This window comes from Somniosus microcephalus, unplaced genomic scaffold (genome assembly GCF_052327205.1).
Source record: "Somniosus microcephalus isolate GS21.2 unplaced genomic scaffold, FLI_Smic_1.0 unresolved_chr1, whole genome shotgun sequence".
Classification (NCBI taxonomy): Eukaryota; Metazoa; Chordata; class Chondrichthyes; order Squaliformes; family Somniosidae; genus Somniosus; species Somniosus microcephalus.
This window is the reverse complement of record NW_028225179.1, coordinates 1,412,609-1,440,583: the sequence shown is the minus strand read 5'-3', so window position 1 is coordinate 1,440,583 and position 27,975 is coordinate 1,412,609. Positions and strand designations below refer to the sequence as shown.

General features: G+C 48.8%; 1 protein-coding gene across 3 annotated transcripts; it reads left to right on the top strand.

The window, feature by feature from the left end:
* The first annotated feature begins 1,431 nt into the window (after positions 1–1,431).
* LOC147093103 (uncharacterized) lies at positions 1,432–27,975 on the top strand. 3 transcript variants are annotated; one of them, XM_085974255.1, is made up of 4 exons: positions 1,444–1,518; positions 1,623–1,669; positions 1,771–1,855; positions 26,346–27,975. In XM_085974255.1, exon 4 carries the CDS (start codon positions 26,455–26,457, stop codon positions 27,598–27,600), a length of 1,146 nt encoding a protein of 381 aa, XP_085830381.1. In that variant the 5' UTR covers positions 1,444–1,518; positions 1,623–1,669; positions 1,771–1,855; positions 26,346–26,454; the 3' UTR covers positions 27,601–27,975. The 3 variants fall into 3 exon arrangements, 2 of the variants coding, with proteins under 2 accessions (XP_085830380.1, XP_085830381.1); XR_015074677.1 differs by lacking the exon at positions 26,346–27,975 and adding an exon at positions 25,345–25,676 and having other exon boundaries at positions 1,432–1,669; XM_085974254.1 differs by having other exon boundaries at positions 1,432–1,669.

Sequence of the window (27,975 nt, the reverse complement as noted above, 5' to 3'; positions counted from 1 at the left end):
CCAATCGACCCAATCTCTCCTCATACGTCATTCCTGCCATCCCAGGTATCAGTCTGGCGAATCTTCGCTGCACTCCCTCCATGGCAAGAACATCCTTCCTCAGATAAGGTGACCAAAACTGCACACAATACTCAAGGTGTGGTCTCACCAAGGCCCTGTACAACTGCAGCAAGACATCCTTGTTCCTGTACTCGAACCCTCTCGCTACAAAGGCCAACATACCATTTGCCTTCTTAACCGCCTGCTGCACCTGCATGCTTACCTTCAGCGACTGGTGCACAAGGACACCCAGGTCTCGTTGCACTTCCCCTTCTCCCAATCTACTGCCGTTCAGATAATAATCTGACTTCCTGTTTTTGCCACCAAAGTGGATAACCTCGCATTTATCCACATTATACTGCATCTGCCCAATCCTGCAACCTATCCAAATCATACTGGAGTTTCTCGGCATCCTCCTCACAGCACACACGCCCACCCAGCTTTGTGTCGTCTGCAAACTTGGAGATATTACATCTAGTTCTCTCGTCTAGATCATTAATATATATTGTGAATAGCTGGGGCCCGAGCACCGATCCCTGCGATATCGCTCTATAATTCTTTAAAATAGGCTTTGCTGACTCAGGAAACCTTACTTGCTTTGCTGTTTTTTGGCTGACTAAAATAAAAGTTTTTTTTTGGCTGCATGCAGGTATTTAATTGAGTTAGTTCAGGCTTGCTGTCAGTCCTGGCCCTGGTCCCGCCCCTTCCTGCACGTCATTGGCTGACACCGCTGTCAATCGACACCACGAGGGGGAGGGGAGGGTGATTGACAGATGACGATTGCTAGAAGCGCCTGCCCGCGCTGTGATTGGTGCAGGGGAAGGGAAGTGGGCGTGTCCGGGCGCGGCCCACGTGGGGGAGTCAAAGGCTGGCTGGAGCGCATGCGCAGCCCGCCTCGCACCGTTCGGATGCTTTTCAAATTTTTTTTTTCCGAAACAAATTGAAAACACTCATTAATTCCCCCAACCTCCTCCCCCTTAAAGTGCGATCATTATTATTCTTGTTTATCCTCATTTGTGTGGGGTATCTTTTTTTTACCTTTCGGTGGCGTGCGCCAATCCAACCGACCCCTGGGCGTTGCGTGCTGGCGTCAGCGCGTAAGCGGAGGGGTGGGGGTTTGATTGACGTGAGGCACTCACCAATCAGGAGCGCGCAAAACGCTGGGAAAACCGGCCGGGCTGACAGTCCTCCAAGCAATGGCAGCGCGAGAGGGGGGCGGGACCTCGGTGGGCTGCGCGCGCCAATCCAACCGACCACTGGGCGTTGTGTGCATGCGTCAGCTCGTAAGCGGTGGGGGGTTGATTGACGCGAGCCGCCCGCCAATCAGGAGCGCGGAAAACGCTGGGAGGCCGAGACGGGCTGACGGTCCTCCAAGCAATGGTGGCGCGGGAGGGAGTGGGGCGGGACCTCGATGGGCTGCAGGCCGCGTTCCTGCTTTCATTTCCTATTTATTTTATTTCCTTTCCAGTTTGAAAAAGGGTTAGTCCCGAAACGTCACTCTAATTTCTCTCCACGGATGTTGCCTGGCCTGCTGAATTTTTCCAGCATTTTCTGTTGTTATTTCCTGTTTTCATTGTCTGCAGGAGCTGTTAAAGGGAAGGGGAGGAGGAGGTGGATAAAAACCCAGCTTGTGAGTGTTTATTCCTTTGCATTACCTTTATTGCAAGGCTATTCATCAACTGCATTCATTTAAAAATAAGTGAACCTTTTCTCTTTTTCCCTTTTATCCAGAACAAAGAGCCCTGGTGCTGTGAACATTTTGGTGGGCAGCCACTTTTATAGAGACAAAGACCAGCATCTTCCTCCTCTCTCTCTTGTGAGTATTTGTGGTGGGTGGGGGGGTGAGTCAAAGGGGACTGCGGCCCCTTTTCAACAAAAGCAATTGCTTGGCCATTTAAAGGGGAATGGGTGCCCCCCAGGTATTAAAGGGGCAGTGCCTCTCTCTGTATCATGTAAGAGCAGGGAGGTTCTGCTTGAACTGTACAAACACACCAGTTAGGCCACCGGCTAGTCGGCTGTGTGCAGTTCTGCTCGCCCCATTGCAGGAAAGATGTGAATGCTCAAGATAGGAGATTTACGAGGATGTCCAAAAGATGTAATAGCAGAGCACTTGGAAAACAGTGACCGGATCGGACAAAGTCAACATGGATTTACAAAAGGTAAATCGTGCTTGACTAATCTACTGGAATTTTTTGAGGATGTAACTGGTAAAATAGATAAGGGAGAACCAGTGGATGTGGTGTATTTGGACTTTCAAAAGGCTATCGATAAGGTCATGCATAAGAGATTAGCGTGTAAAGTTAAGGCACATGGGATTGGGGGCAAGGTATTGACTTGGATAGAGAACTGGTTGGCAGACATAAAGCAAAGAGTTGGAATAAACCGGTCTTTTTCCGAGTGGCAGGCAGTGACTAGTGGGGTACCGCAGTGATCGGTCCTTGGACCTCAGCTATTCACAATATATATTAATGATCTGGATGAGGGAACTAGATGTAATATCTCCAAGTTTGCAGATGACACAAAGCTGGGTGGGCGTGTGTGCTGTGAGGAGGATGCCGAGAAACTCCAGTATGATTTGGACAGGTTGGGTGATTGGGCAGAAGCATGGCAGATGCAATATATCGTGGATAAATGCGAGGTTATCCACTTTGGTGTCAAAAACAGGAAGGCAGATTATTATCTGAATAGCAATAGATTGGGAGAAGGGGAAGTGCAACGAGACCTGGGCGTCCTTGTGCACCAGTCGCTGAAGGTAAGCATGCAGGTGCAGCAGGCGGTTAAGAAGGCAAATGGTATGTTGGCCTTCGTAACGAGAGGGTTTGTGTACAGGAACAAGGATGTCTTGCTGCAGTTGTACAGGGCCTTGGTGAGACCACATCTTGAGTATTGTGTGCAGTTTTGGTCACCTTATCTGAGGAAGGATGTTATTGCCATGGAAGGAGTGCAGCGAAGATTCACCAGGCTGATACCTGGGATGGCAGGAATGACGTATGAGGAGAGGACTACACTGACTAGATGCAGACAGGATGTTCCCGATGGTCGGTGAGTCCAGAACCAGGGGTCATAGTCTAAGGATAAGTGGTAAGCCATTTAGGACAGAGATGAGGAGGAATTTCTTCACCCAGAGAGTGGTGAACCTGTGGAATTCTCTACCACAGAAGGCAGTACAGGCCAATTCATTAAATATACTCAAGAAGGAGTTGGATGTATTTCTTAAGGCTAAAGGGATCAAGGGATATGGAGAGAAGGCAGGGACAGGGTACTGAATTTGGATGATCAGCCATGATCTCGTTGAATGGCGGAGCAGGCTCGAGGGGCCGAAAGGCCTACTCCTGCTCCTATCTTCTATGTTTCCATGTGTCCCCAGGTATTTAAAGGGGCAGTGCCTCTCTCTGTATCATGTAAGAGCAGGGAGTTTCTGCTTGAACTGTACAAAAACACCAGTTAGGCCACCGTGTGCAGTTCTGGTCGTCCCCATTGCAGGAAAGATGTGACTGCTCGAGACGGGAGATTTACAAGGATGTTGCCAGGACTAGAGAATTTCAGCTGCAAGGAAAGATTGAATACATTCTCTGGGTGAAGAAATTCCTCCTCCATTTCTGTCCTAAATGGCTTACCCCTTATCTTTAGACTGTGACCCCTGGTTCTGGACGCTCCGACCATCGGGAACATCCTTCCTGCATCTAGTCTGTCTAGTCCTGTTAGAATTTTATAAGTTTCAATGAGATCCCCTCTCATTCTTCTAAACTTCAGCGAGTATAAGCCCAATCGACCCAATCTCTCCTCATACGTCATTCCTGCCATCCCAGGTATCAGCCTGGTGAATCTTCGCTGCACTCCTTCCATGGCAAAAACGTCCTTCCTCAGGTAAGGCGACCAAAACCGCAGACAATAATCACGGTGTGGTCTCACCAAGGCCCTGTACAACTGCAGCAAGACATCCTTGTTCCTGTACTCCAACCCTCTCTATTAGCCTGTCTATGTCCTCTTGAAGTCTATCTCTATCATCCTCACTGTTCACTATACTTCCAAGTTTTGTGTCATCTGCAAATTTTGAAATACTGCCCTGAACACCCACGTCCAAGTCATTGATATATATCAACAACAACTTGTATTTCTATAGCGCCTTTAACGTAGTAAAACGTCGCAAGGCGCTGCACAGGAGGATTTTAAGACAAAAAATTTGACACCGAGCCACATAAGGAGAAATTAGGACAGGTGACCTAAAGCTTGGTCAAAGAGGTAGGTTTTAAGGAGCGTCTTCAAGGAGGAAAGAGAGGTAGCGAGGCAGAGAGGTTTAGGGAGGGAATTCCAGAGCTTAGGGCCCCGGCAACAGAAGACACGGCCACCGATGGTTGAGTGATTATAATCATGGTTGCTCAAGAGGGCAGAATTAGAGGAGCGCTGATATCTCGGGGGATTGTGGGGCTGAAGGAGATTACAGAGGTAGGAAGGGGCGAGGCCAAGGAGGGGATTTGAAAACAAGGATGAGAATTTTGAAATCGAGGCGTTGCTTAACCAGGAGCCAATGTAGATCAGCGAGCAGGGGTGATGGGTGAACGGGACTTGGTGCGAGTTAGGACACGGGCAGCAGAGTTTTGGATGACCTCAAGTTTACGTGGGATGGAACGTGGGAGGCCAGCCAGGAGTGCGTTGGAATAGTCAAGTCTAGAGGGAACAAAGGCCTGGATGTGGGTTTCAGCAGCGGATGAGCTGAGGCGATGTTACGGAGCGATGTTACCGAGGTGGAAGTAGGCGCTCTTTGTTATGCTGCAGATATGTGGTCAGAAGCTCATTTCAGGGTCAAATATGACACCAAGGTTGCGAACAGTGTGGTTCAGCCGCAGACAGATGTTAGGGAGAGGGATGGAGTCAGTGGCTAGAGAATGGAGTTTGTGGTGGGGACTGAAAACAATGGCTTCGGTCTTCCCAATATTTAATTGGAGAAAATATTTGCTCATCCAGAACATATCAAGAAAAGCAGTGGTCCTAGAACCAACACCTGGGGAACGCCACTGTATACCTTCCTCCAGTCCGAAAAACAACCGTTCACCACTGCTCTCTGTTTCCTGTCACTAGGCCAATTTCATATCCATGCAGCCACTGTCCCTTTTAGTAATGGGCTTGCCAGCAAAGTTGAAGCCCATGGCTGTGGCACTTTATCAAATGCCTTTTGGAAGTCCATGTACACCACATCATTGAAACATAGAAGATAGGAGTAGGCCATTCGGCCCCTCGAGCCTGCTCCGGCACTCAATGAGATCATGGCTGATCATCCAAACTCAGTACCCTGTCCCTGCTTTCTCCCCGTATCCCTTGATCCCTTTAGCCTTAAGAAATATATCTAACTCCTTCTTGAATATATTTAATGAATTGGCCTCAACTGCCTTCTGCAGTAGAGAATTCCACAGGTTCACCACTCTCTGGGTGAAGAAATTCCTCCTCATCTCAGACCTAAATGGCTTACGCCTTATCCTTAAACTGTGACCCCTGGTTCTGGATTCCCCGACCATCGGGAACATCCTTCCTGCATCTAGTCTGTCTAGTCCTGTTATAATTTTATAAGTTTCAATGAGATCCCCTCTCATTCTTCTAAACTCCAGCGAGTATAAGCCCAATCGACCCAATCTCTCCTCATATGTCATTCCTGCCATCCCAGGTTTCAGTCTGGTGAATCTTAGCTGCACTCCCTCCATGGGAAGAACATCCTTGTTCAGATAAGGCGACCAAAACTGCACACAATACTCAAGGTGTGTTCTCACCAAGGCCCTGTACAACTGCAGCAAGACTTCCTTGCTCCTGTACTCGAACCCTCTTGCTATGAAGGCCAAAATACCATTTGCCTTCTTAACCGCCTGCTGCACCTGCATGCTTACCTTCAGTGACTGGTGCACAAGGACACCCAGGTCTTGTTGAACTTGCCCTTTTCCCAATCTATTGCCATTCAGATATTAATCTGTCTTCCTGTTTTTGCCACCAAAGTGGATAACCTCACATTTATCCACATTGGGCAGCTGCATGGCAAATGCAGTATAATCACCCAACCTTTCCAAGTCATACTGGAGTTTCTTGGCATCCTCCTCACAGCACACACGCCCACTCAGCTTTGTGTCGTCTTCAAACTTGGAGATATTACATCTAGTTCCCTCGTCTAGATCATTAATATATATTGTGAATAGCTGGGGTCCAAGGACCGATCGCTGTGGTACCCCACTAGTCACTGCCTGCCACTCTGAAAAAGACCCATTCATTCCAACTCTTTGCTTCCTGTCTGCCAACCAGTTCTCTATCCAAGACAGTACCTTGCCCCCGATCCCGTGTGCTTTAACTTTGCACGCTAATCTCTTATGCGGGATCTTATCGAAAGCCTTCTGAAAGTCCAAATACACCACATCCACTGGTTCTCCCTTATCTATTCTACCAGTTACATCCTCAAAAAATTCCAGTAGATTTGTCAAGCACGATTTACCTTTTGTAAATCCATGTTGACTTTGTCCGATCCTGTCACTGTTTTCCAAGTGCTCTGCTATTACATCTTTTATAATGGACTCTAGCATTTTCCCCACTACCGATATCAGACTTACATCAACCGCATTGTCCTCATCAACCCTCTCCGTTACATCATTAAAATACTCCATCAAGTTGGTTAAACACGATTTGCCTTTAACAAATCCATGCTGGCTTCCCTTAATTAATTCACACTTATCCAAGTGACTGTTAATTTTGTCCCGGATTATCATTTCTAAACGCTTCCCCACTACCAAGGTTAAACTGACTGGCCTGTAGTTGCTGGGTTTATCCTTACACCCTTTCTTGAACAAGGGTGTAACATTTGCAATTCTCCAGTCCTCTGGCACCACCCCCGAATCCAAGGAGGATTGGAAGATTATGGTCGGTACCTCCGCAATTTCCACCTTTTACTTCCCTCAGCATCCTAGGATGCATCCCATCCAGTCATGGTCACTTATCTACTTTAAGTACAACCAGCGTTTCTAGTACCTCCTCTTTATCAAAATTTAGCCCATCCAGTATCTCCTCTACCTCCTCCTTCACTATGTCCATGGCAGCATCTTCTTCCTTGGTGAAGTCAGATGCAAAGTACTGATTTAGTACCTCAGCCTTACCCTCTGCCTCCATGCGTAGGTCTCCTTTTCGGTCCCTAATCGGCCCCACCACTCCTCTTACTACCCGTTTACTATTTATATGCTTATAGAAGACTTTCAGATTTCTTTTTATGTAAGCTGCCAGTCTATTCTCATACTCTCTTTGTCCTTATTTCTTTTTTCACTTCCCCTCTGAACTTTCTGTATTCAGCCTGGTTCTCACTTGTGCAAGGGTCAAGGATGTCTCCGAGCGGCTGCAGAACATCTTGGAAGGGGAGGGTGAACAGCCAGTTGTCGTCGTGCATATAGGCACCAACGATGTAGGTAAAAAGCGGGATGAGGTCCTAAAAGCGGCATATAGGGAGTTAGGAGGTAAATTTAAAAAACAGGACCTCAAAGGTAGTAACCTCAGGATTGCTACCATTGCTACGTGCAATTCAGAGTAGAAATAGAAGGATACTTCAGATGAATATGTGGCTAGAGGAATGGTGCCAGGGGGAGGGATTCAAGTTCCTGGGGCATTGGAACCGGTTCTGGGGGAGGTGGGACCAGTTCAAACCGGACGGTCTGCACCTGGGCAGGGCTGGAACCGATGTCCTAGGGGGTATGTTTGTTAGTGCTGTGGGGGAGGGTTTAAACTAGAATGGAAGGGGGTTGGGAACCTGAGCAGGGAGACAGAGGAAAGGGAAACAAGGATAAAAGCAAAAGATTGGAAGGAGAAAAACAAAAGTGGCAGCCAGAGAAATCAACGGTTTAAATCAAACATGGCCACAGTAAATAATAATTCTAATAGGCCTAAGAGCGTTAAAAAAACAAGCCTGAAGGCTATGGGCTAGATTTTCAGTTGCTTGTGCCAGCAGTTAGCGCCTTAAGAGAAGTGACTTTCGGGCGCTATGCGTGTAGTGCCCGTGCGCAGCGCAGTTTGCGCCCCGCCCCAAATTACGTTGCCCGTTAGCGCCGGCGCAAAGTTTAGCGCCCGCCCGGATGCGCACGCAGCAAATGACGTCACATCCTCGTGCAATGCCCTTTGGCCGCCCCAATTCCAAACTTTAGTCAGACCATCCCATTGTGCGGCTGGCGGCCGGAGCATTTGAAAAAAGGAACGCAACACAACCAGCGTGGGCCCTGGGGTGTGCAAATTAAAGGGGACGTGCTCTCCAGTATAAAGGCCAGCCATTTTTCAGCAAACACTCTTGTGCAACGCATTTCTGGAGACACAACAAGGAGGATAGCTAACTGGTTTCAAGCAGCAAGAGCTCAGGTATTTTTGGACTCGGGCCAGAGCGCTGCAAGTGGCCTTTTGGAAATTTGAGTGTTTGCCAGGATTTGATGGGGGTTGCATGGGGTGCCAACGCGGAGCTGCAGCTCCATGTCCGTAGGGCTCGCAGACGCATTGTGAGAAGGGCAGCCCTGGCTAGAGGCAGAGGGGGCTACAGGCATCGGCCACGTAGGCCTTACCCAGTCAGGCTATACCGCCAGCAGCGCTCCTACCTAAACATGAGTGCCGCGCGATGTGTTAAAAGGCTCCGATTCCAAAAGGAGGTGATTGCAGAGATCTGCCACCTGCTTCGCGGAGATCTGCAGCCAAAGCTCAGGTGCAGGACGTCTCTGTCGGTGGAAGTGAAGGTGACGGTGGCATTGAACTTCTATGCCACCGGCTCCTTCCAATACGCTGCTGGGGACATAGCAAACATCTCCCAGTACGGTGCGCGTCGCTGCATCCGCCAGGTGACCGAAGCACTGTTCAGAAGGAGAAGCCAATTCATCTCCTTCCCCATGGCCCTGGAGAGCCAGCATCAGCGCGCATTGGGATTTTCCAGACTCGGGGACTTCCCCTTGGTGCAAGGCGCCATTGACTGTACGCATGTGGCTTTGCGGGCCCCTCTGGAGCATGGTGAGCAGTATCGCAACAGGAAGGGCTACCATTCTCTGAATGTGCAGCTGGTGTGTGACCACAAGCAGCGCATCATGGCTGTCAATGCCAGCTTCCCAGGCAGCAGCCACGATGCCTTTATCCTGCGGCAGAGTACTGTGCATGACATGTTCCAGCCACAGCCTCCCCCAAGAGGATGGCTACTCGGGGACAAAGGCTATCCTTTGTGCACCTGGCTCATGACCCCGCTCCGCGCGCCCAGGACCGCTGCTGAAGAGGCCTACAACGAGAGCCATCAAACCACCCGCAACATCATCGAGCAACTATTGGGGTCCTCAAGCAGCGGTTCCGCTGCCTTGATCGCTCCGGAGGAGCTCTCCAGTATTCGCCGGACCGGGTCTCCCAATTTGTGGTGGTTTGCTGCATGCTACACAACCTGGCTATCCGCAGGACTCAGGCACTGCCACCTGACGTTGGAGCAGCACCTCAGGAGGAGGAGCAGGAGGAGCAGGAGGAGCATGAGGAGGAGGAGGAGGAGCAGGAGTACGTTCCCAGGAGGGAGCGACCAGGGCCAAGGACCGCGCGACGCAACCTTATTACACGGTACTTCTAAGCCCCCTGTCAGGGAATGCCTTGGGACCATGAGGGAAGATGAATGCAGCTGCTCCACAAGCCCTCATCCGGCGAAGCCAACAAACACTAAGAAGAACAGCCATGGAGACTGCATGAATAAAGATAATTATTTATTACACAAAAATGAAAACCCCTTCCCACATAAATCCCCAAAAACAATAAACGGGCCCCACAAAAAGCCCAACAAACGACTCACTCCCACAAACTGGGGAGGAGACACTCCACATTTCTTCAAACCGGGCCTCAACGTCGGCCTAACGCAAAAAATAAGCCCTCCAACAAAACAACCATGGGCAAAATAAAGATGGCCACCGCCATATAAAAGGAAAGCTGGCCACACCCTCTATTGAGTGGCCCGCGAGGGCAAGACCTTGCCCAGCCTTTTGCCTCCCCTGCCCGGCCTGCTGCTCCTTCGCAAGCTCTGCCCAGTGGCTGCTGCGAGGCTGGGGGAAGGCGCCTGAGGCTAAGATGCCCTTCCGCCAGATGCCGCTGGAGGGCAGCCTACATGGCGTTTGGGCCTCGAGGGGCCGTCTGCTGAGTGGCCCACCTGAGCCTGGCCACCATCAGCTGCAGCCGCTTGCCCTTGACGCCCCAGTGGGGGAATGGCGGCAACGGATGGTGCAATGTGGGCCAGCTGGCGTATGGGATGCGCTGGCTGGTGCTGTGGCGCGCTGGCACTCGGCCGGGCTCGCACTGCAGGATCCACAACAATCAGCCGAGGGGAGGCTCGCTGGGATGGTCCAGCGCGGTGGCTGCCCTGGCGATGCCTGCCTGAGACAGCACGTGTGACAGCAATGAGTGCCCCTGTTGTCCTGGTGTGCGCCCGTATCACATCCGCCAGGGTCTTGATGGCATCAGTCAGCATGCCGCCACTCACGGCAGTTGCTGCCCCGATCTCGCGCACACTGGTCGCCAGCGACTCGATGGCCTCAGGCATGCGCCCCACCACACTCATGAGCTCTGTGTGGCGCCGGTCCAAATCCTCAGCCATCTTATCCAGCTTCCGCACCTCCTCCGAGGTGAAGGTGTCCGGACTGGAGTCGCGACTCTCCCGCTGGGGAGCCCTTGCCACGTTGGTGGCGGCGAGTGTGCCGATTAGCAGCACTCCCCTCCGATCCTTCCCCCCTTTGGGGGGATGGCCGCGGGCCACGCGCACGGCTCCTGGGTGGCTTGACGCCACTGGTCCCAGAAGCTGCATTCCCCTGCGACAGTTCCTCCAGGCACTCGTCCAGTGAGGAGGTGCCAAGCATTTCCTCCTCTCCTGCAGGACGTGAGTGTTCCTCCGATGGTCCGGCTTGCTCCTCCTCCTCCTCCTCCTCCTCCTGCTCGGAGGTGGTGTCACTGGCAGCTTCAGGGTCCTGGTCGTCACCAGCTGAAAGCAGGAATGCACAAGATTTGCTTCAGAGTGAGGAGACGGCATCAGCGAGGGAGTTAGGACTGGTGGCATTCAGCGCATTGGTGCGACAGTGGCAAAGGAGGTAGCTCGGATGGGCCAGTGCGACGTGAGAGGGCCAAAAGGTGAGGTCCTTACCATTGCCGGGCAGTGGAGGGTTGGCTACTCCGCACGCTGTGGGGACGATCACACGGGCTCCCATGAGCACACACATTTGCTCCTCCAGCCGACTGAGCTTCTGCAGCTTGGCGCGGCCACCCCTGGCACGGGCCTGGCGATTATAGGCTACTTTAGCCTGCAAGAGAAAGGACGGGCTGTAAGTGCGCAGTGTAGCCCTGATGTAGTGTGCACTGCCTCCCATGGTGGAATAGCTTGGCCAGAGTGAAGCCCTGATGTAGTGTGCACTGCCTCCCATGGTGGAATAGCTTGGACAGAGTGTAGCCCTGATGTAGTGTGCACAGCCTCCCATGGTGGAATAGCTTGGCCAGAGTGAAGCCCTGATGTAGTGTGCACTGCCTCCCATGGTGGAATAGCTTGGACAGAGTGTAGCCCTGATGTAGTGTGCACTGCCTCCCATGGTGGAATAGCTTGGACAGAGTGTAGCCCTGATGTAGTGTGCTCAGCCTCCCATGGTGGAATAGCTTGGACAGATTGAAGCCCTGATGTAGTGTGCACTGCCTCCCATGGTGGAGTAGCTTGGCCAGAGTGAAGCCCTGATGTAGTGTGCACTGCCTCCCATGGTGGAGTAGCTTGGCCAGAGTGAAGCCCTGATGTAGTGTGCACTGCCTCCCATGGTGGAATAGCTTGGACAGAGTGTAGCCCTGATGTAGTGTGCACTGTCTCCCATGGTGGAATAGCTTGGACAGAGTGTAGCCCTGATGTAGTGTGCACAGCCTCCCATGGTGGAATAGCTTGGACAGAGTGAAGCCCTGATGTAGTGTGCACTGCCTCCCATGGTGGAATAGCTTGGCCAGAGTGTAGAGTGCCGAATGGCCAATTGATGCTCATGACTGTCCCAATGCTGCTGGCTGAGGGCTGGCCATTACGACTTTGAGCTCCCTTTGTCCATCATGTCAGGTGTACATGCAAGAATGAGGAGGAGACTGGAAAGGGTACTCACCCTGACAATCCTGGTCAGGTCATTGCATTTTTTACGACATTGTGGGTCCTGGGGGCATCGCCGGTGAACATCACCCTCTGGGCGATCTGCTTCCAGGCTTTGGTGTAGTCGTGGTGGGTTGGATTCCTCCCATTCTCTGGGAACAAGATCTTGCACCTCAGCTGCAGAGCTGTGACCATTATGTCCAGATCACCCTCTGAGAAGCGCAGGGCACGCTCACGGGCCTAATCTGGCGTTGCCATGACTCCCTGGGGCTGAGCAGCAGTGTTGAGGCCTCTTTGCAAGGCTGCAGTGTGCAGGGTGTGGCAGCAGAACAATTCGCCCCTTCCCCCTTAAGAGCTGGTCGGCGCCACGGGGTCTGCTGCCAGTCCAAAAATGACCGCACCCGCGCTGCGCCCCGCCTGGGCGCTATCCCTCTGGACCGCCGGCTTAGCGCCTAAAGATAGTTGTGGAACGCCTCTTTTAGCGCTCCACCAACCTCTTAGGGCGAATCCACTGAATTTCCGGCAACGGGGCGCTACTTTGGGGCGGGCGCTAACTTTGGGCGGGCGCTAAGGTTAGCGCCCCAAAACTGCCTATACTGAAAATCTGGCCCAGAGTGTCTTAATGCGAGGAGCATTTGTAATAAGGTGGATGAATTGGCTGCACAAATAGAGGTAAACTAATATGATTTGGTTGGGATAACGGAAACGTGGCTCAAGGATGGCCAAGACTGGGGTATTCGATATTCAGGAAAGATAGGCAAAAAGGAAAGCGAGGTGGGGTAGCATTACTGGTTAAAGAAGGGATTAACACAATTGTAATGAAGGATATTAGCTCTGATGATGTGGAATCTGTATGGGTAGAATTGAGAAATACTAAGGGGAAAAAAACATTAGTGGGAGTGGTATATAGACCCCCAAACAGTAAGGCGGAGGTTAGGGATGGCATTAAAAGGGAAATTAAAGAAGCGTGCAATAAGGACACAGCAGTCATCATGGGTGACTTTAATCTACATATAGATTGAGCTAACCAAATTGGCAACAATACTGTGGAGGAGGAATTCTTGGAGTGTTTACGGGATGGTTTCCTGGACCAATAGGTCGAGGAACCAACCAGAGATCAGGCCATCTTAGACTGGGTATTATGTAACGAGAAAGGATTAATTAGCAATCTTGTTGTACGAGGCCCCTTGGGTCGGAGCGATCATAATATGATCGAATTCTTCATTAAGATGGAGAATGAAGTAGTTGACTCAGAAACAAGGGTCCTCAATTTAAATAAAGGAAACTACGATGGTCTGAGGAGTGAGTTGGGTAGGATTGATTGGGGAATGGCACTCAAAGGGTTGATGGTGGATAGGCAATGGCAAACATTCAAAGACCGAATGGATGAACTACCGAAGTTGTTCATCCCAGTTTGGCATAAAAATAAAACAATAAAGGTGACTCAACCGTGGGTAACAAGGGAAATTAGGGATAGCATAAGATCCAAGGAGAGGACATACAAATTGGCCAGAAAAAGCAATAATCCTGAGGATTGGGAGCAGTTCAGGATTCAACAAAGGAGGACAAAGGGATTAATTAAGAAAGGGAAAATAGAATATGAGAGTAAGCTTGCAGGGAACATAAAAACTGACTGTAAAAGCTTTTATAGATATGTGAAGAGTGAAAGATTGGTGAAGTCAAGCGTAGGTCCCTAGCAGTCAGAATCGGGGGAATTTATAATGGGGAACAAAGAAATGGCAGACCAACTAAATACATATTTTGGTTCTGTCTTCACAAAGGAGGACACAAATAACCTGCCAGAAATACCGGGGAACATAGGGTCTGATGAAAGGGTGGAACTGAAAGAAATCAGTATTTGTAGGGAAATGGTGTTAGGAAAATTGATGGGACTGAAGGCCGATATATCCCCAGGGCCTGATAATCTACATCCCAGGGTACTTAAGGAAGTGGCCCTAGAAATAGTAGATGCAATGCTGGTCATCTTCCAGAACTCGATAGACTCTGGAACAGTACCCATGGATTGGAGGGTAGCTAATGTTACCCCACTATTCAAAAAAGGTGGCAGAGAAAAAGCGGGGAATTATAGACCGGTAAGCCTGACATCGGTAGTGGGGGAAATGTTAGAGTCCATGATAAAAGATGTAATAGCAGAGCACTTGGAAAGCAGTGACAGGATCGGACAAAGTCAACATGGATTTACAAAAGGTAAATCATGCTTGACTAATCTACTGGAATCTTTTGAGGATGTAACTGGTAAAATAGATAAGGGAGAACCAGTGGATGTGGTGTATTTGGACTTTCAGAAGGCTTTCGATAAGGTCCCGCATAAGAGATTAGCGTGCAAAATTAAGGCACATGGGATTGGGGGCAAGGTATTGACTTGGATAGAGAACTGGTTGGCGGACAGAAAGCAAAGAGTTGGAATAAACGGGTCGTTTTCCAAGTGGCAGGCAGTGACTAGTGGGGTACCGATCGGTCCTAGGACCCCAGCTGTTCACAATATATATTAATGATCTGGACGAGGGAATTGGATGTAATATCTCCAAATTTGCAGACGACACAAAGCTGGGTTGGAGGGTATGCTGCGAGGAGGATGTCATGAAACTCCAGTACGATTTGGACAGGTTAGGTGATTGGGCAGAAACATGGCAAATGCACTGTAATGTGGATAAATGTGAGGTTATCCACTTTGGTGGCAAAAACAGGAAGGCACATTATTATTTGAATGGCAATAGATTGGGAGAAGGGGAAGTGCAAAGAGACCTGGGTGTTCTTGTGCACCAGTCGCTGAAGGTAAGCATGCAGGTGCAGCAGACGGTTAAGAAGGCTAATGGTATGTTGGCCTTCATAGCAAGAGGGTTCGAGTACAAGCGCAAGGATGTTTTGCTACAGTTGTACAGGGCCTTGGTGAGACCGCACCTTGAGTATTGTGTGCAGTATTGGTCGCCTTATCTGAGGAAGGACGTTCTTGCCATGGAAGGAGTGCAGCGGAGATTCACCAGGCTGATACCTGGGATGGCAGGAATGACGTATGAGGAGAGATTGTGTCGATTGGGCTTATACTCACTGGAGTTTAGAAGATTGAGAGGGGATCTCATCGAAACCTCTAAAATTCTGTCAGGCCTAGACAGACTAGATGCTGGAAGGATGTTCCCGATGGTCGGGGAGTCCAGAACCAGGGGTCATAGTCGAAGGATTAGGGGTAGGACATTTAGGACTGAAATGAGGAGGAATTTCTTCACCCAGAGAGTGGTGAACCTGTGGAATTCTCTGCCACAGAGGGCGGTGGAGGCCAGTTCATAAAATATATTCAAGAAAGAGTTGGATATATTTCTTAAGGCTTAAGGGATCAAGGGATATGGGGAGAAGGCAGGGACAGGGTACTGAATTTGAATGATCAGCCATGATCTCATTGAATGGCGGAGCAGGCTCGAAGGGCCGAATGGCCTACTCCTGCTCCTATCTTCTATGTTTCTATGTATTCTCAACCTGACATCTGTCATACGCCCCCTTTTTTCTGCTTTCTTACTCTCTGTCTTTTGTCATCCAGGGAGCTCTGGTTTTATTTGCCCTACCTTGCCCCCTCGTGGGAATGTACCGCGACTGTACCCGAACCATCTCATCTTTAAAGGCAGCCCATTGTTCGATGACAGTTTTGCCTGCCAATCATTGATTCCAATTTACCCGGGCCAGCTCTGTTCTCATCCCACTGAAATTGGCCCCCCTGCAGTTAAGTATTTTGACTCTAGATTGCTCCCTGTCCTTTTCCAGAGCTAACCTAAACCTTATGATATTATGATCACTCTTCCCTAAATATTCCCCTACTGAAACTTGATTCACCTGACGCACCTCATTCCCCAGAACCAGATCCAGCAATGCCTCCTTCCTCGTTGGGCCGGAAACGTACTGATCAAGAAAGTTCTCCTGAACACACTTCAGAAGTTCTTCCCACTGTCTGCCCTTTACACTATTACTATCCCAGTCTATATTAGGATAATTGAAGTACCCCATTATCACTATTCTATTGTTCTTGCATCTCTCTGCAATTTCCCTGCAAATGTGCTCCTCCATATTGTCCCCACTAGTCGGTAGCCTATAGAATACACGTAGTAGTGTAATGGCACCTCTATTGTTTCTTAACTCAAACCAAATAGATTCTGTCCTTGATCTCTCCAGGACATCCTCTCTCTCCAGCACTGTAATATTCTCCTTCTTCCTTCTTAGGCAGTCCCTCGGAACCGAGGATGACTTGTTTCCACATTAAAAATGAGTTCTCGGTGACTGATGAGTCCAATGTGGGACCTACAGTCTCTGTCACAGGTGGGGCAGACGGTGGTTGAAGGGGCGGGTGGGTGGGGTGCTTGGGTTGACGTGCGCTGCCTGTGCTTGGCTTCTACTTGCTCCCGGTGAAGAGACTCAGTGTTCGGCGCCTTCCCGGATGCTTCTCCTCCACTTTGTGCGGTCTTGGGCCAGGGATTCCCAGGTGTCGGTGGGGTTGCTGCACTTTTTCAAGGAGGCTTTTTCAAGGAGCACTATAATATACTCCTTTAATCAATACTGCCACACCACCACAACCTTTCTTTCCTTCCCTATCGTTCCTGAACACCTGATATCCAGGAATTTTTAATACCTAATCCTGCCCTTTTTTGAGCCAGGTCTCTGTTATCAGCACATCACATTCCCATGTGGCTATTAGTGCCTGCAGCTCACCAACCTTACTTACCACACTTTGTGCGTTTAAATACATGCACTGTAAAATTCTTGTATTGTAGGAATTGTCAAATTCTTAACGAAAGTACTGAGATCGAGACTATCAGCCAACCAAATGAGGTTTAATGCAAACTGGTAAAAGTTTCAAACAAAAACGCAGGAGAAACTCTAAACAGGTCTGTACTCAAACTGGTTCCACGAGGACAGAGAGAGACCGCCTCCCCCCACTGATGTCATCACGTTTCCCGCCGTTGGGAACGTCACGTGACCTGCGTGATGACGTCATCGCGCTGGATCGATATTTTACCGAACCTGCGCTATTTATACAAAGCAAACAATTAAAGGTAACGAACCCCTGTTAAAGGCAATTATATACATTACTGCAAGAGTCTCTTGGTGGCTCTGCCACAGTATTCTCTTAGACTGACCCCACCTAATACCGTACTATTTCTTACTCTAGTGCTCTTTGTATCTCCCACTCTTTTGTGCACCATGTTTGTCCTGGCTAATGCTACATCACAGAATCACAGAAACCCCACAGTGCAGATAGAGGCCATTTCGGCCCATCGAGCCTGCACCGACACATATCCCACCCGATCCCTGTAACGCCTACACCAACACATATCCCACCCTATCCCCGTAACCCCACGTATTTAATCCCCCTAACACTAAGGGTCAATTTATCATAGCCATCCTGGTGCCCATCCCCCTGCTCAATTGGTTTAAACCCTCCCCAACAGCACCAGCAAACCCCCCAGTGAGGATATTGGTCCCGGCTCTGTTGAGGTGTAACCCGTGTAGGGGGTTTCTCTTGCTTGCTCTGGTCTCCTGCCAGGCTTCTTGCAATAATTACCCGTGAGTGGTTCGACCCACTCGCCCCTACGGTTCTAGACCTTGGACTTAGGTGCAGGGAGCTGTAGTGCAGAAAAACTCAATAGACCAGGTCGAATAGCACGAAATGGATGCCTTTATTGAACAGTTTGCAGCATTATAAAATACATGTCATATGCACAGATTAGAGCAACTACAAGCATGCACACATCTATAAACTTAACTCTATAGAAATGGGGAACACACGGCACATCGTGAAAGGGGTAACACATTACAATTACCCTTAACCCCCTCCCCTAAACCTAACTAAGTTTTGATTTGAGGGACCCGGGATCATGCTCACCACTTTAAGAATTGTGAAAAAGGCTTTGCAGCCTTTCGACACAGCTTTCCGTCGTCACGTGGGTTTGGAAGCTTCTGGCGCAGCTTGTTTTCCTCTTGGTTCTCCTGCGATGTAGGCAGCCGGCACAGCCTTGGTGAGCGCTCGCCACGGATGGATCCGTTTCCGATGTGATTTTTAAGAACTGGATGCACACGGATGAATCCGTTACCGATGTGATGTTGAAGAACTGGATCCTGGGCTCCGGGACCTGAGTGTCTTCTTCTCCGGCCTGGGTCGTCGATGATCTCCCGACAAAAGTACCCGGGCCTCCCTCGTCTTCTTCCCGTCATGGCTGGGCCTTTCCTAGCCGAGCTGGCTTCCAAGCCGAATTCTTCTCGTCGTGGCCGGGCCTTGCCTGGCCGAACACTGAACACGTTCCGAACCGAAGTGCCGTTTAACCGAAGAGTCTGTCCCCAAGCGTCCTTGGACTTTACTCAATTCACAGTTATACTTTTTTGGAACATTCTTATCTCCCGCCAAATCATAGTCCTGTCTTTGTAATAATTTTGGCGGGCAGAACTCTCTGCAGGGGTGCTTTGTCTTCATAACGGGAGTTGGTGATAGCTTAACTGGCCTTCCTGGGCCGATAATGTCTTTGCTTTGTTACCGTAACTTGGTTTGTATATTGATCGGTCTGGAGATTGCCCTGGATGGCTGTTAAACGGCTTCTCTTTGTACAGTGTAAATGGGTTAAAGCGTTCGCTCAATTGTCCACCCATTTCTTGATGGGTCTCATCCTGCCACCCAAATCTGTCCTGTACTTATAATCTAATCAATATGTATGCTCAGTTCCATGAGTTTCAGCTTCCCGAAACTGGTTTTCGCCGGCTTTTAATGCCCTCAATCCTCAAGCCTGTCTGGCTTGCAGCAACAGAAATTCAAATGGTCCCAGAAGCTGGTCACGAGGCCTGGCGGCCATTTTTGTGTGCCCTTTTATCAAAGGTTTCTCTGTATAAGCTTCTTTGGTCAATAAAGCTGTTTTATTAACCCTATTTTCCTGCGTGATTATTTAATGAAAATTTCGCGAATCTTACACCCGTCTGACCTGTACAGGTCCCATCTCCGTCAGAACCGTTCCCAATGTCCCAGGAATCTAAATCCCTCCCTCCTGCACCATCTCTCCAGCCACGCATTCATCTGCTCTATCCTCCTGTTTCTATCCTCGCTCACACGTGGCACCAGGAGTAATCCGGAGATTACTACCTTTTTGAGGTCCTGCTTTTTAATCTCTCTCCTAGCTCCCTAAAATCTGCCTGCAGGACCTCATTCCTCTTTCTGCCTATGTCGTCGGTACCAATATGGGCCGTGACCTCTGACTGTTCACCTGTCCGGCAGCCGTTCAGTGACATCCTTGAGCCTGGCACCAGGGAGGCATTATACCATCCTAGAGTCACATCTGCAGCCGCAGAAACACCTGTCTGTTCCCCTAACTATCGAATCCCCTATCGCTATTGCTTTTCCTGATTTCCCCCCACTCCGGGACAGCTGAGCCACCCTTAGTGCCGTTAACTTGGCTCTGGCTGTACTCCCCAGAGGAACCATCGCCCTCACCAGAGCGAGATGCACTCGGGGGGACTCCTGCACTACTTGCCTGGTCCTCCTTTTCCTTCTGGTGGTCACCCATTGTTCGGGAGATGGATGGAGTCAGTGGCCAGGGAGCGGAGTTTGTGGCGGGGACCGAAACATAGAAGATAGGAGCAGGAGTCGGCCATTCGGCCCCTCGAGCCTGCTCCGCCATTTAATAAGATCATGGCTGATCATCCAAATTCAGTACCCGGTCCCTGCTTTCTCCCCATATCCCTTGATCCCTTTAGCTTTAAGGAATACATCTATCTCCTTCTTGAATATATTTAATGAATTGGCCTCCAATGCCTTCTGTGGTAGAGAATTCCACAGGTTCACCACTCTCTGGGTGAAGAAATTCCTCCTCATCTCAGTCCTAAATGGCTTACCCCTTACCCTTAGACTGTGACCCCTGGTTCTGGATTCTCCGACCATCGGGAACATCCTTCCTACATCTAGTCTGTCTAGTCCTGTTAGAATTTTATAAGTTTCAATGAGATCCCCTCTCATTCTTCTAAACTCCAGCGAGTATAAGCCCAGTCAACCCAATCTCTCCTCATACATCATTCCTGCCATCCCAGGTATCAGTCTGGTGAATCTTCGCTGCACTCCCTCCATGGCAAGAACATCCTACCTCAGACGAGGCAACCAAAACTGCACACAATACTCAAGGTGTGGTCTCACCAAGGCCCTGTACAACTGCAGCAAGACATCCTTGTTCCTCTACTTGAACCCTCTCGCTACTGCCCATTCACCCAACCTGTCCAAATCATACTGGAGTTTCTCGGCATCCTCCTCACAGCACACACGCCCACCCAGCTTTGTGTCGTCTGCGAACTTGGAGATATTACCTCTAGTTCCCTCGTCTAGATCATCAATATATATTGTGAACAGCTGGGGTCCTAGGACCGACCCCTGCGGCACCTCACTAGTCACTGCCTGCCACTCAGAAAAAGACCAGTTTATTCCAACTCTTTGCTTCCTGTCTGCCAACCAGTTCTCTATCCAAGTCAATACCTTGCCCCCAATCCCATGTGCCTTAACTTTGCACGCTAATTTCTTATGCGGGACCTTATCGAAAGCCTCCTGAAAGTCCAAATACACCACATCCCCACTGGTTCTCCATTATCTGTTTTACCAGTTGCATCCTCTAAAAATTCCAGTAGATTAGTCAAGCACCATTTACCTTTTGTAAATCCATGTTGACTTTGTCCGATCCTGTCACTGTTTTCCAAGTGCTCTGCTATTACATCTTTTATAATGGACTCTAGCATTTTCCCCACTACCGATGTCAGGCTTACCGGTTTATAATTTCCCATTTTCTCTCTACCACCTTTTTTGAATAGTGGGGTAACATTAGCTACCCTCCAATCCATGGGAACTGTTCCAGAGTCTATCGGATTTTGGAAGATGACCAGCAATGCATCTACAATTTCTAGGGCCACTTCCTTAAGTACCCTAGGATGTAGATTATCAGGCCCTGGGGATTTATCGGCCTTCAATCCCATCAATTTCCCTAACACCATTTCCCTACAAATACTGATTTCTTTCAATTCCTCCCTCTCATTAGACCCTATGTTCCCCGACATCTCTGGGAGGTTATTTGTGTCCTCCTTTGTGAAGACAGAACCAAAGTATATATTTAATTGGTCTGCCATTTCTTTGTTCCCCATTATAAATTCCCCTGATTCTGACTGCAAGGTACCTATGCTTGACTTCACCAATCTTTTTCTCTTCACATATCTATAGAAGCTTTTAAAGTCCGTTTTTATGTTCCATGAAAGCTTACTCTCATACTCTATTTCCCCCTCTTAATTAATTCCTTTGCTGAATCCTAAACTGCTCCCAATCCTCAGGTTTGCTGCTTTTTCTGGCGAATTTATATGTCCTCTCCTTGGATCTTATGCTATCCCTAATTTCCTTTGTTAGCCACGGTTGATTCACCTTTTTTGTTTTATTTTAATGCCAAACAGGGATGAACAAATTCTGCAGTTCATCCATGCGATCGTTAAATGTTTGCCATTGCCTATCCACCGTCAACCCTTTGAGTGACATTCCCCAATCAATCCTACCCAACTCGCTCCTCAGACCATTATAATTTCCTTTATTTAAATTCAGGACTCTGAGTCAACTACTTCACTCTCCATCTTAATGAAGAATTCGATCATATTATGATCGCTATGCCCCAAGGGGCCTCGCACAACAAGATTGTTAATTATTCCTTTCTCATTACATAATACCCAGTCTCAGATGGCCTGATCTCTAGTTGGTTCCTTGACATATTGGTCCAGGAAACCATCCTGTATAGTCTCCAGTAATTCCTCCTCCACAGTATTGTTACTAATTTGTTTAGCCCAATCTATATGTAGATTAAAGTCACCCATGATAACTGCTGTGCCCTTATTGCACGCGTCTCTAATTTCCCTTTTAATGCCATCCCCAACCTCCGCATTACTGTTTGGGGGTCTGTATACAACTCCCACTAATGTTTTCTGTCCCTTGGTATTTTTCAGTTCTACCCATACAGATTGCACATCATCAGAGCTAATATCCTTCCTTACTGTTGTGTTAATCTCCTCTTTAACCAGCAATGCTACCCCACCTCCTTTTACTTTTTGCCTGTCTTTCCAGAATATTGAATGCCCCTGGATGTTGAGTTCCCAGCCCTGGTCACCCTGGAGCCATGTTTCCGTAATCCAAATCATATCATATCATACGTCAATAGCTTCGGTCTTCGATATTTAATTGGAGAACATTTCTGCTAATCCAGAACCGGATGTCGGACAAGCAGTCTGACCATTCAGAGACAGTGGAGGGGTTGAGAGAAGTGGTAGTGATGTAGAGCTGGGTGTCATCAGCATACATGTGGAAACTGTGGGCGGGAAAATGGAATTAAACTTCATCTTCAGAAAACTAGGAGACTGTTCAAGAAAGCCTGAAGTCTCTAAAAATGGACAGGTTCACAATACAGAAATCTACACCAACAAGTAGTATTTATATTGCGCCTTTAAAATAGTAAAATGCCACAAGGTGCTTCACAGGAGCATGAGAAGACAAAACATTTGACACCGAGCCACATAAGGAGATATTAGGGGAGATGGCCAAAAGCTTGGTCACAGAGGTGGGTTTTAAGGAGCATCTTAAAGGAAGAAAGAGAGGCAGAGAGGTTTAGGGAGGGAATTCCAGAGCTCGGGGCCAAGGCAGCTGAAGGCACGGCCGCCAATGGTGGAGCGATTAAAAATCAGGGATGCTCAAGAGGGCAGAATTGGAGGAGCGCAGAGATCTCTTTTCCGGGGGGGGGCGGGTGATGGCTGGATGAGATAGCAGAGATGGGGAGGGCAGTGAGGCCATGGAGGGATTTGCACCAGGATGATAATTTTGAAACTGATTGTACAAACAGTTCTCCACCCAGATTTCATCCCATCAGCCTGACTGTCTACCCTGACTGTAACTGGTAGAATAGATAAGGGAGATAAGTGGATGTGGTGTATTTGGACTTTCAGAAGGCTTTCCATAAGGTCCCGCATAAGAGATTAGCGTGCAAAGTTAAAGCACATGGGATTGGGGGCAAGGTACTGGCTTGGATAGAGAACTGGTTGGCAGACAGGAAGCAAAGAGTTGGAAAAAACGGGTCTTTTTCCGAATGGCAGGCAGTGACTGGTGGAGTACCGCAGGGATCGGTCCTGGGACCCCAGCTATTCACAATATATATAAATGATCTAGACGAGGGAACTAGATGTAGTATCTCCAAGTTTGCTGACGACACAAAGCTGGGTGGGCGTGTGTGCTGTGAGGAGGATGCCGAGAAACTCCAGTATGATTTGGATAGGTTGGGTGATTGGGCAGAAGCATGGCAGATGTATTATAACGTGGATAAATGCGAGGTTATCCACTTGGTGGCAAAAACAGGAAGGCAGATTATTATCTGAACGGTAATAGATTGGGAGAAGGGGAAGTGCAACAAGACCTGGGTGCCCTTGTGCACCAGCCGCTGAAGGTAAGCATGCAGGTGCAGCAGGCGTTTAAGAAGGCAAATGGTATGTTGGCCTTCGTAGCGAGTGGGTTCGAGTAAAGGAACAAGGATGTCTTGCTGCAGTTGTACAGGGCCTTGGTGGCACCAGATCTTGAGTATTGTGTGCAGTTTTGGTCGCCTTATCTGAGGAAGGATGTTCTTGCCATGGAGGGAGTGCAGCGAAGATTTACCAGACTGATATCTGGGAGGGCAGGAATGATATATGAGGAGAGATTGGGTCGATTGGGCTTATACTCGATGGAGTTTAGAAGAATGAGAGGGGATCTCATTGAAACTTATAAAATTCTAAGAGGACTAGACAGACTAGATGTTGGAAGGATGTTCCCGATGGTCGGGAGTCCAGAACCAGGTGTCACAGTCTAAGCATAAGGGGTAAGCCATTTAGGACAGAGATGAGGAGGAATTTCTTCACCCAGAGAGTGGTGGACCTGTGGAATTCTCTACCACGGAAGGCAGTGGAGGCCAATTCATTAAATATATTCAAGAAGGAGTTAGATATATTTCTTAAGGCTAAAGGGATCAAGGGATATGGGGAGAAGGCAGGGACAGGATACTGAATTTGGATGATCAGCCATGATCTCATTGAATGGCGGAGCAGGCTCGAGGGGCAAAATGGCCTACTCCTGCTCCTATCTTCTATGTTTCTGTCCTATGAATGTGCCTCCTTATTGTTGCTTCTGCATGCTAACTTCTGAAAGTTAGCATGCAGGTACAGCAAGTAATTAGGAAAGCAAATGGAATTGCCTTTATTGCAAGGGGTATGGAGTATAAAAGTAGGGAAGTTTTGATGCAACTTTACAGGGCGCTGGTGAGACCACACCTGGAGTACTGCATACAGTTTTGGTCTCCATATTTATGGAAGGATATACTTGCATTGTATGCAGTGCAGAGATACATAGAAAAATAGGAGCAGGAGTAGGCCATTCGGCCCTTCGAGCCTGCTCCGCCATTCAGTATGATCCGGGCTGTTCCTCTATCTCAATACCATATTCCCGCTCTCTCCCCATACCCCTTGGTGCCTTTTGTGTCTAGAAATCTATCTATCTCCTTCTTAAATATATTCAGTGACTTGGCCTCCACAGCCTTCTGAGGTAGAGAATTCCAAAGGTTCACCACCCTCTGAGTGAAGAAATTTCTCCTCATCTCAGTCCTAATTATCCTACCCCGTATTCTGAGATTGTGACCCCTCGTTCTAGGCCCCCAGCCAGGGGAAACATCCTCCCTGCATCCAGTCTGTCTAGCTCTGTCAGAATTTTATATGTTCCAATGAGATCCTCTCTCATTCTTCTAAACTCTCGTGAATACAGGCCTAGTCAACTCAATCTCTCCTCATACGACAGTCCTGCCATCCCAGGAATCAGTCTGGTGAACCTTCGCTGCACTCCCTCTATGGCAAGTATATCCTTTCTTAGGTCAGGAGACCAAAACTGCACACAGTACTCTAGGTGTGGTCTCAACAAGGCCCTGTACAACTGTAGTAAGACATCTTTGCTCCTGTACTCAAATCCTCTTGCAATGAAGGCCAACATACCATTTGCCTTCCTAACTGCTTGCTGCACCTGCATGTTTGCTTTCAGTGACTGGTGTACAAGGACACCCAGGTCCCTCTGTACATCAACATTTCCCAATCTATCACCATTTAAATAATATTCTGCCTTTCTGTTTTTCCTACTGAAGTGGATAACTTCACATTTATCCACATTATACTGCATCTGCCTCCTACCATCTGGAAGATGCTACAGATGCATTCACACCCGTACGACCAGATTTAGGAACAGCTTCTTTCCCAGGGCTGTCATCCTACTGAACTCCACAAATGAACACTAAAGCCTGCACACCTGCCGATGCACTTTATTATGGTCATATTTATGCTACTATATATGTACAAATGTATGTTGAAATGTTTAATTGTCCTAATCCAAATTGTACACTCTCGGGAGCCGCAAGCCTACATTTCGTTGTACTGCACTTGTGCACTAACAATGACAATAAAAGTTGATTTGATTTGATTTGATTTGATATTTGCCCACTCACTCAGCTTGTCTAAATTACCTTGAAGCCTCTTTGCATCCTTCTCACAAATCACAATCCCACCTAGTTTCGTGTCATCAGCAAACTTGGAAATATTACATTTGGTTCCCTCATCCAAATCATTGATATATATTGTGAATAGCTGGGGCCCAAGCACTGATCCCTGCGATACCCCACTAGTCACTGCCTGACGCCCATTTATTCCTACTCTCTGTTTCCTGTCTGTCAACCAATTTTCAGTCCATGCCAGTATATCACCCCCAATTCTATTGCCTTTATTTTGCACACTAACCTCTTATGTGGGACTTTATCAAAGGCCTTCTGAAAATCCAAATACGCCACATCCACTGGTTCTCCCTTATCTATTCTACCAGTGACATCCTCAAAAGGCTCCAGTAGGTTGGTCAAACACTATTTCCCTTTCATAAATCTGTGCTGACTTTGTCTAATCCCGTTGATATTTTCTAAGTGTCCTGTTATCACAATCTTTATAATAGACTCTTTAGCGTTTTCCCAACTACTGATGGTAGGCTAACCAACTTGTGCAGCAGCTGGGGCCTGAAAATCAGCTTCACTGCTCCTGGGCTTTGGAAAGGGCGACATGAGGCAACATTCTCCCTCTTACTCTTTCTACACTCTTTTTACAGGGTTTTAGAAGTAGAGCATTTACAGACAGGAAGCTCAGACCAAAAATCATGTCAGGGTCAGACAGACTCGCTCGATTCATCAGGACCTGAATATCATTGGCCTTTTCACATGGAAGGAGAGAGCAGTGATCGCAGTGCGGACAAACCGCACACGTGTTCCATGTGTGGACTTGGATTCAGCCGATCGCCTGACCTGGCGAGACACGTGCACCGTCACACCGGGGAGAAACCGGGTAAAGGTGGGGACAACAGGATGGGATTCAGTTCCACATCTGTGTCGGAGGTTCGTCGGCACAGTTACACCGGGGACAGTCCGTTCACCTGCTCCGTGTGTGGGAAGGGATTCACTCAGTCATCCCACCTGTTGAGACACCAGCACGTTCACATTGATGAGAGACCGTTTCAATGTTATGACTGTGGGAAGAGCTTCAAAAGTCTTGGGAATCTGATGAATCACCAGCGTGCTGACACTGGAGAGAGTCTGTTTCCCTGCTCCGTGTGTGGGAAGCGATTCTCTCGGTCCAACCATCTGCTGAGACACCAGCTTGTTCACACTGATGAGCGACCCTTTAAATGTTGTGACTGTGGGAGGGGCTTTAATAGTTCCCAAGAGCTGAAGGCACACCACCGTCTTCACACCGGGGAGAGGCCATTCACCTGCTCCGTGTGTGGGAAGGGATTCACTCGGTCATCCGACCTGCTGAGACACCAGCGAGTTCACACCAGAGAGAGGCCGTTCACCTGCTCTGTGTGCGGGAAGGGATTCACTCGGTCATCCGACCTGCTGGCTCACCAGCGAGTTCACACCAGGGAGAGGCCGTTCACCTGCTCCATGTGTGGGAAGGGATTCACTCACTCATCCCACCTGCTGACTCACCAGCGAGTTCACACCGGGGAGAGGCCATTCACCTGCTCCGTGTGTGGTAAGGGATTCACTCAGTCATCCTACCTGCTGACTCACCAGCGAGTTCACACGGGGGAGAGGCCGTTCACCTGCTACATGTGTGGGAAGGGATTCACTCAGTCATCCCACCTGCTGACTCACCAGCGAGTTCACACCGGGGAGAAGCCGTTCACCTGCTCCATGTGTGAGAAGAGATTCACTCGGTCATCTCACCTGCTGAGACACCAGCGTCTTCACACCGGGGAGAGGCCGTTCACCTGCTCTGTGTGTGGGAAGAGATTCACTCAGTCATCTGACCTGCTGAGACACCAGCGAGTTCACTCTGCCCTGCCGGCAGCTGGGGCAACGTGAATGTGGAAAATGTTTTATAAATTTTGTACTGCTAGTTAATCTGTCAGCCTGTTGAGCTGATGGTTCCTTCATTTGACCTTTCATGGTATTACATAGAAGGTGCAGCACAGAAACCGGCCATCTGGCCCAACTGCTCTAGCCTCCCTTTCACCCTCATGTGGCTCCCCCTTAAATGCATCTATACTTTTAGCCTCAACCACTCCCTGTGGTAGCGAGTTCCACATTCTCACCACTCTCTGGGTAAACAAGTTTCTCCTGAATTCCCTCCTGGATTTATTAGTGACCATCTTATATTTTGTGGATGTTAAAACACCAATGACTGAGCTGCATTTTAATATTCTGTACAAATAAATCAGCTTCGTTTGATACATACAA

Excerpts from the sequence above, each read along its gene's own strand:
- LOC147093103 (XM_085974254.1), top strand. The coding sequence starts at position 26,455 with ATGGAAGGAGAGAGCAGTGATCGCAGTGCGGACAAACCGCACACGTGT.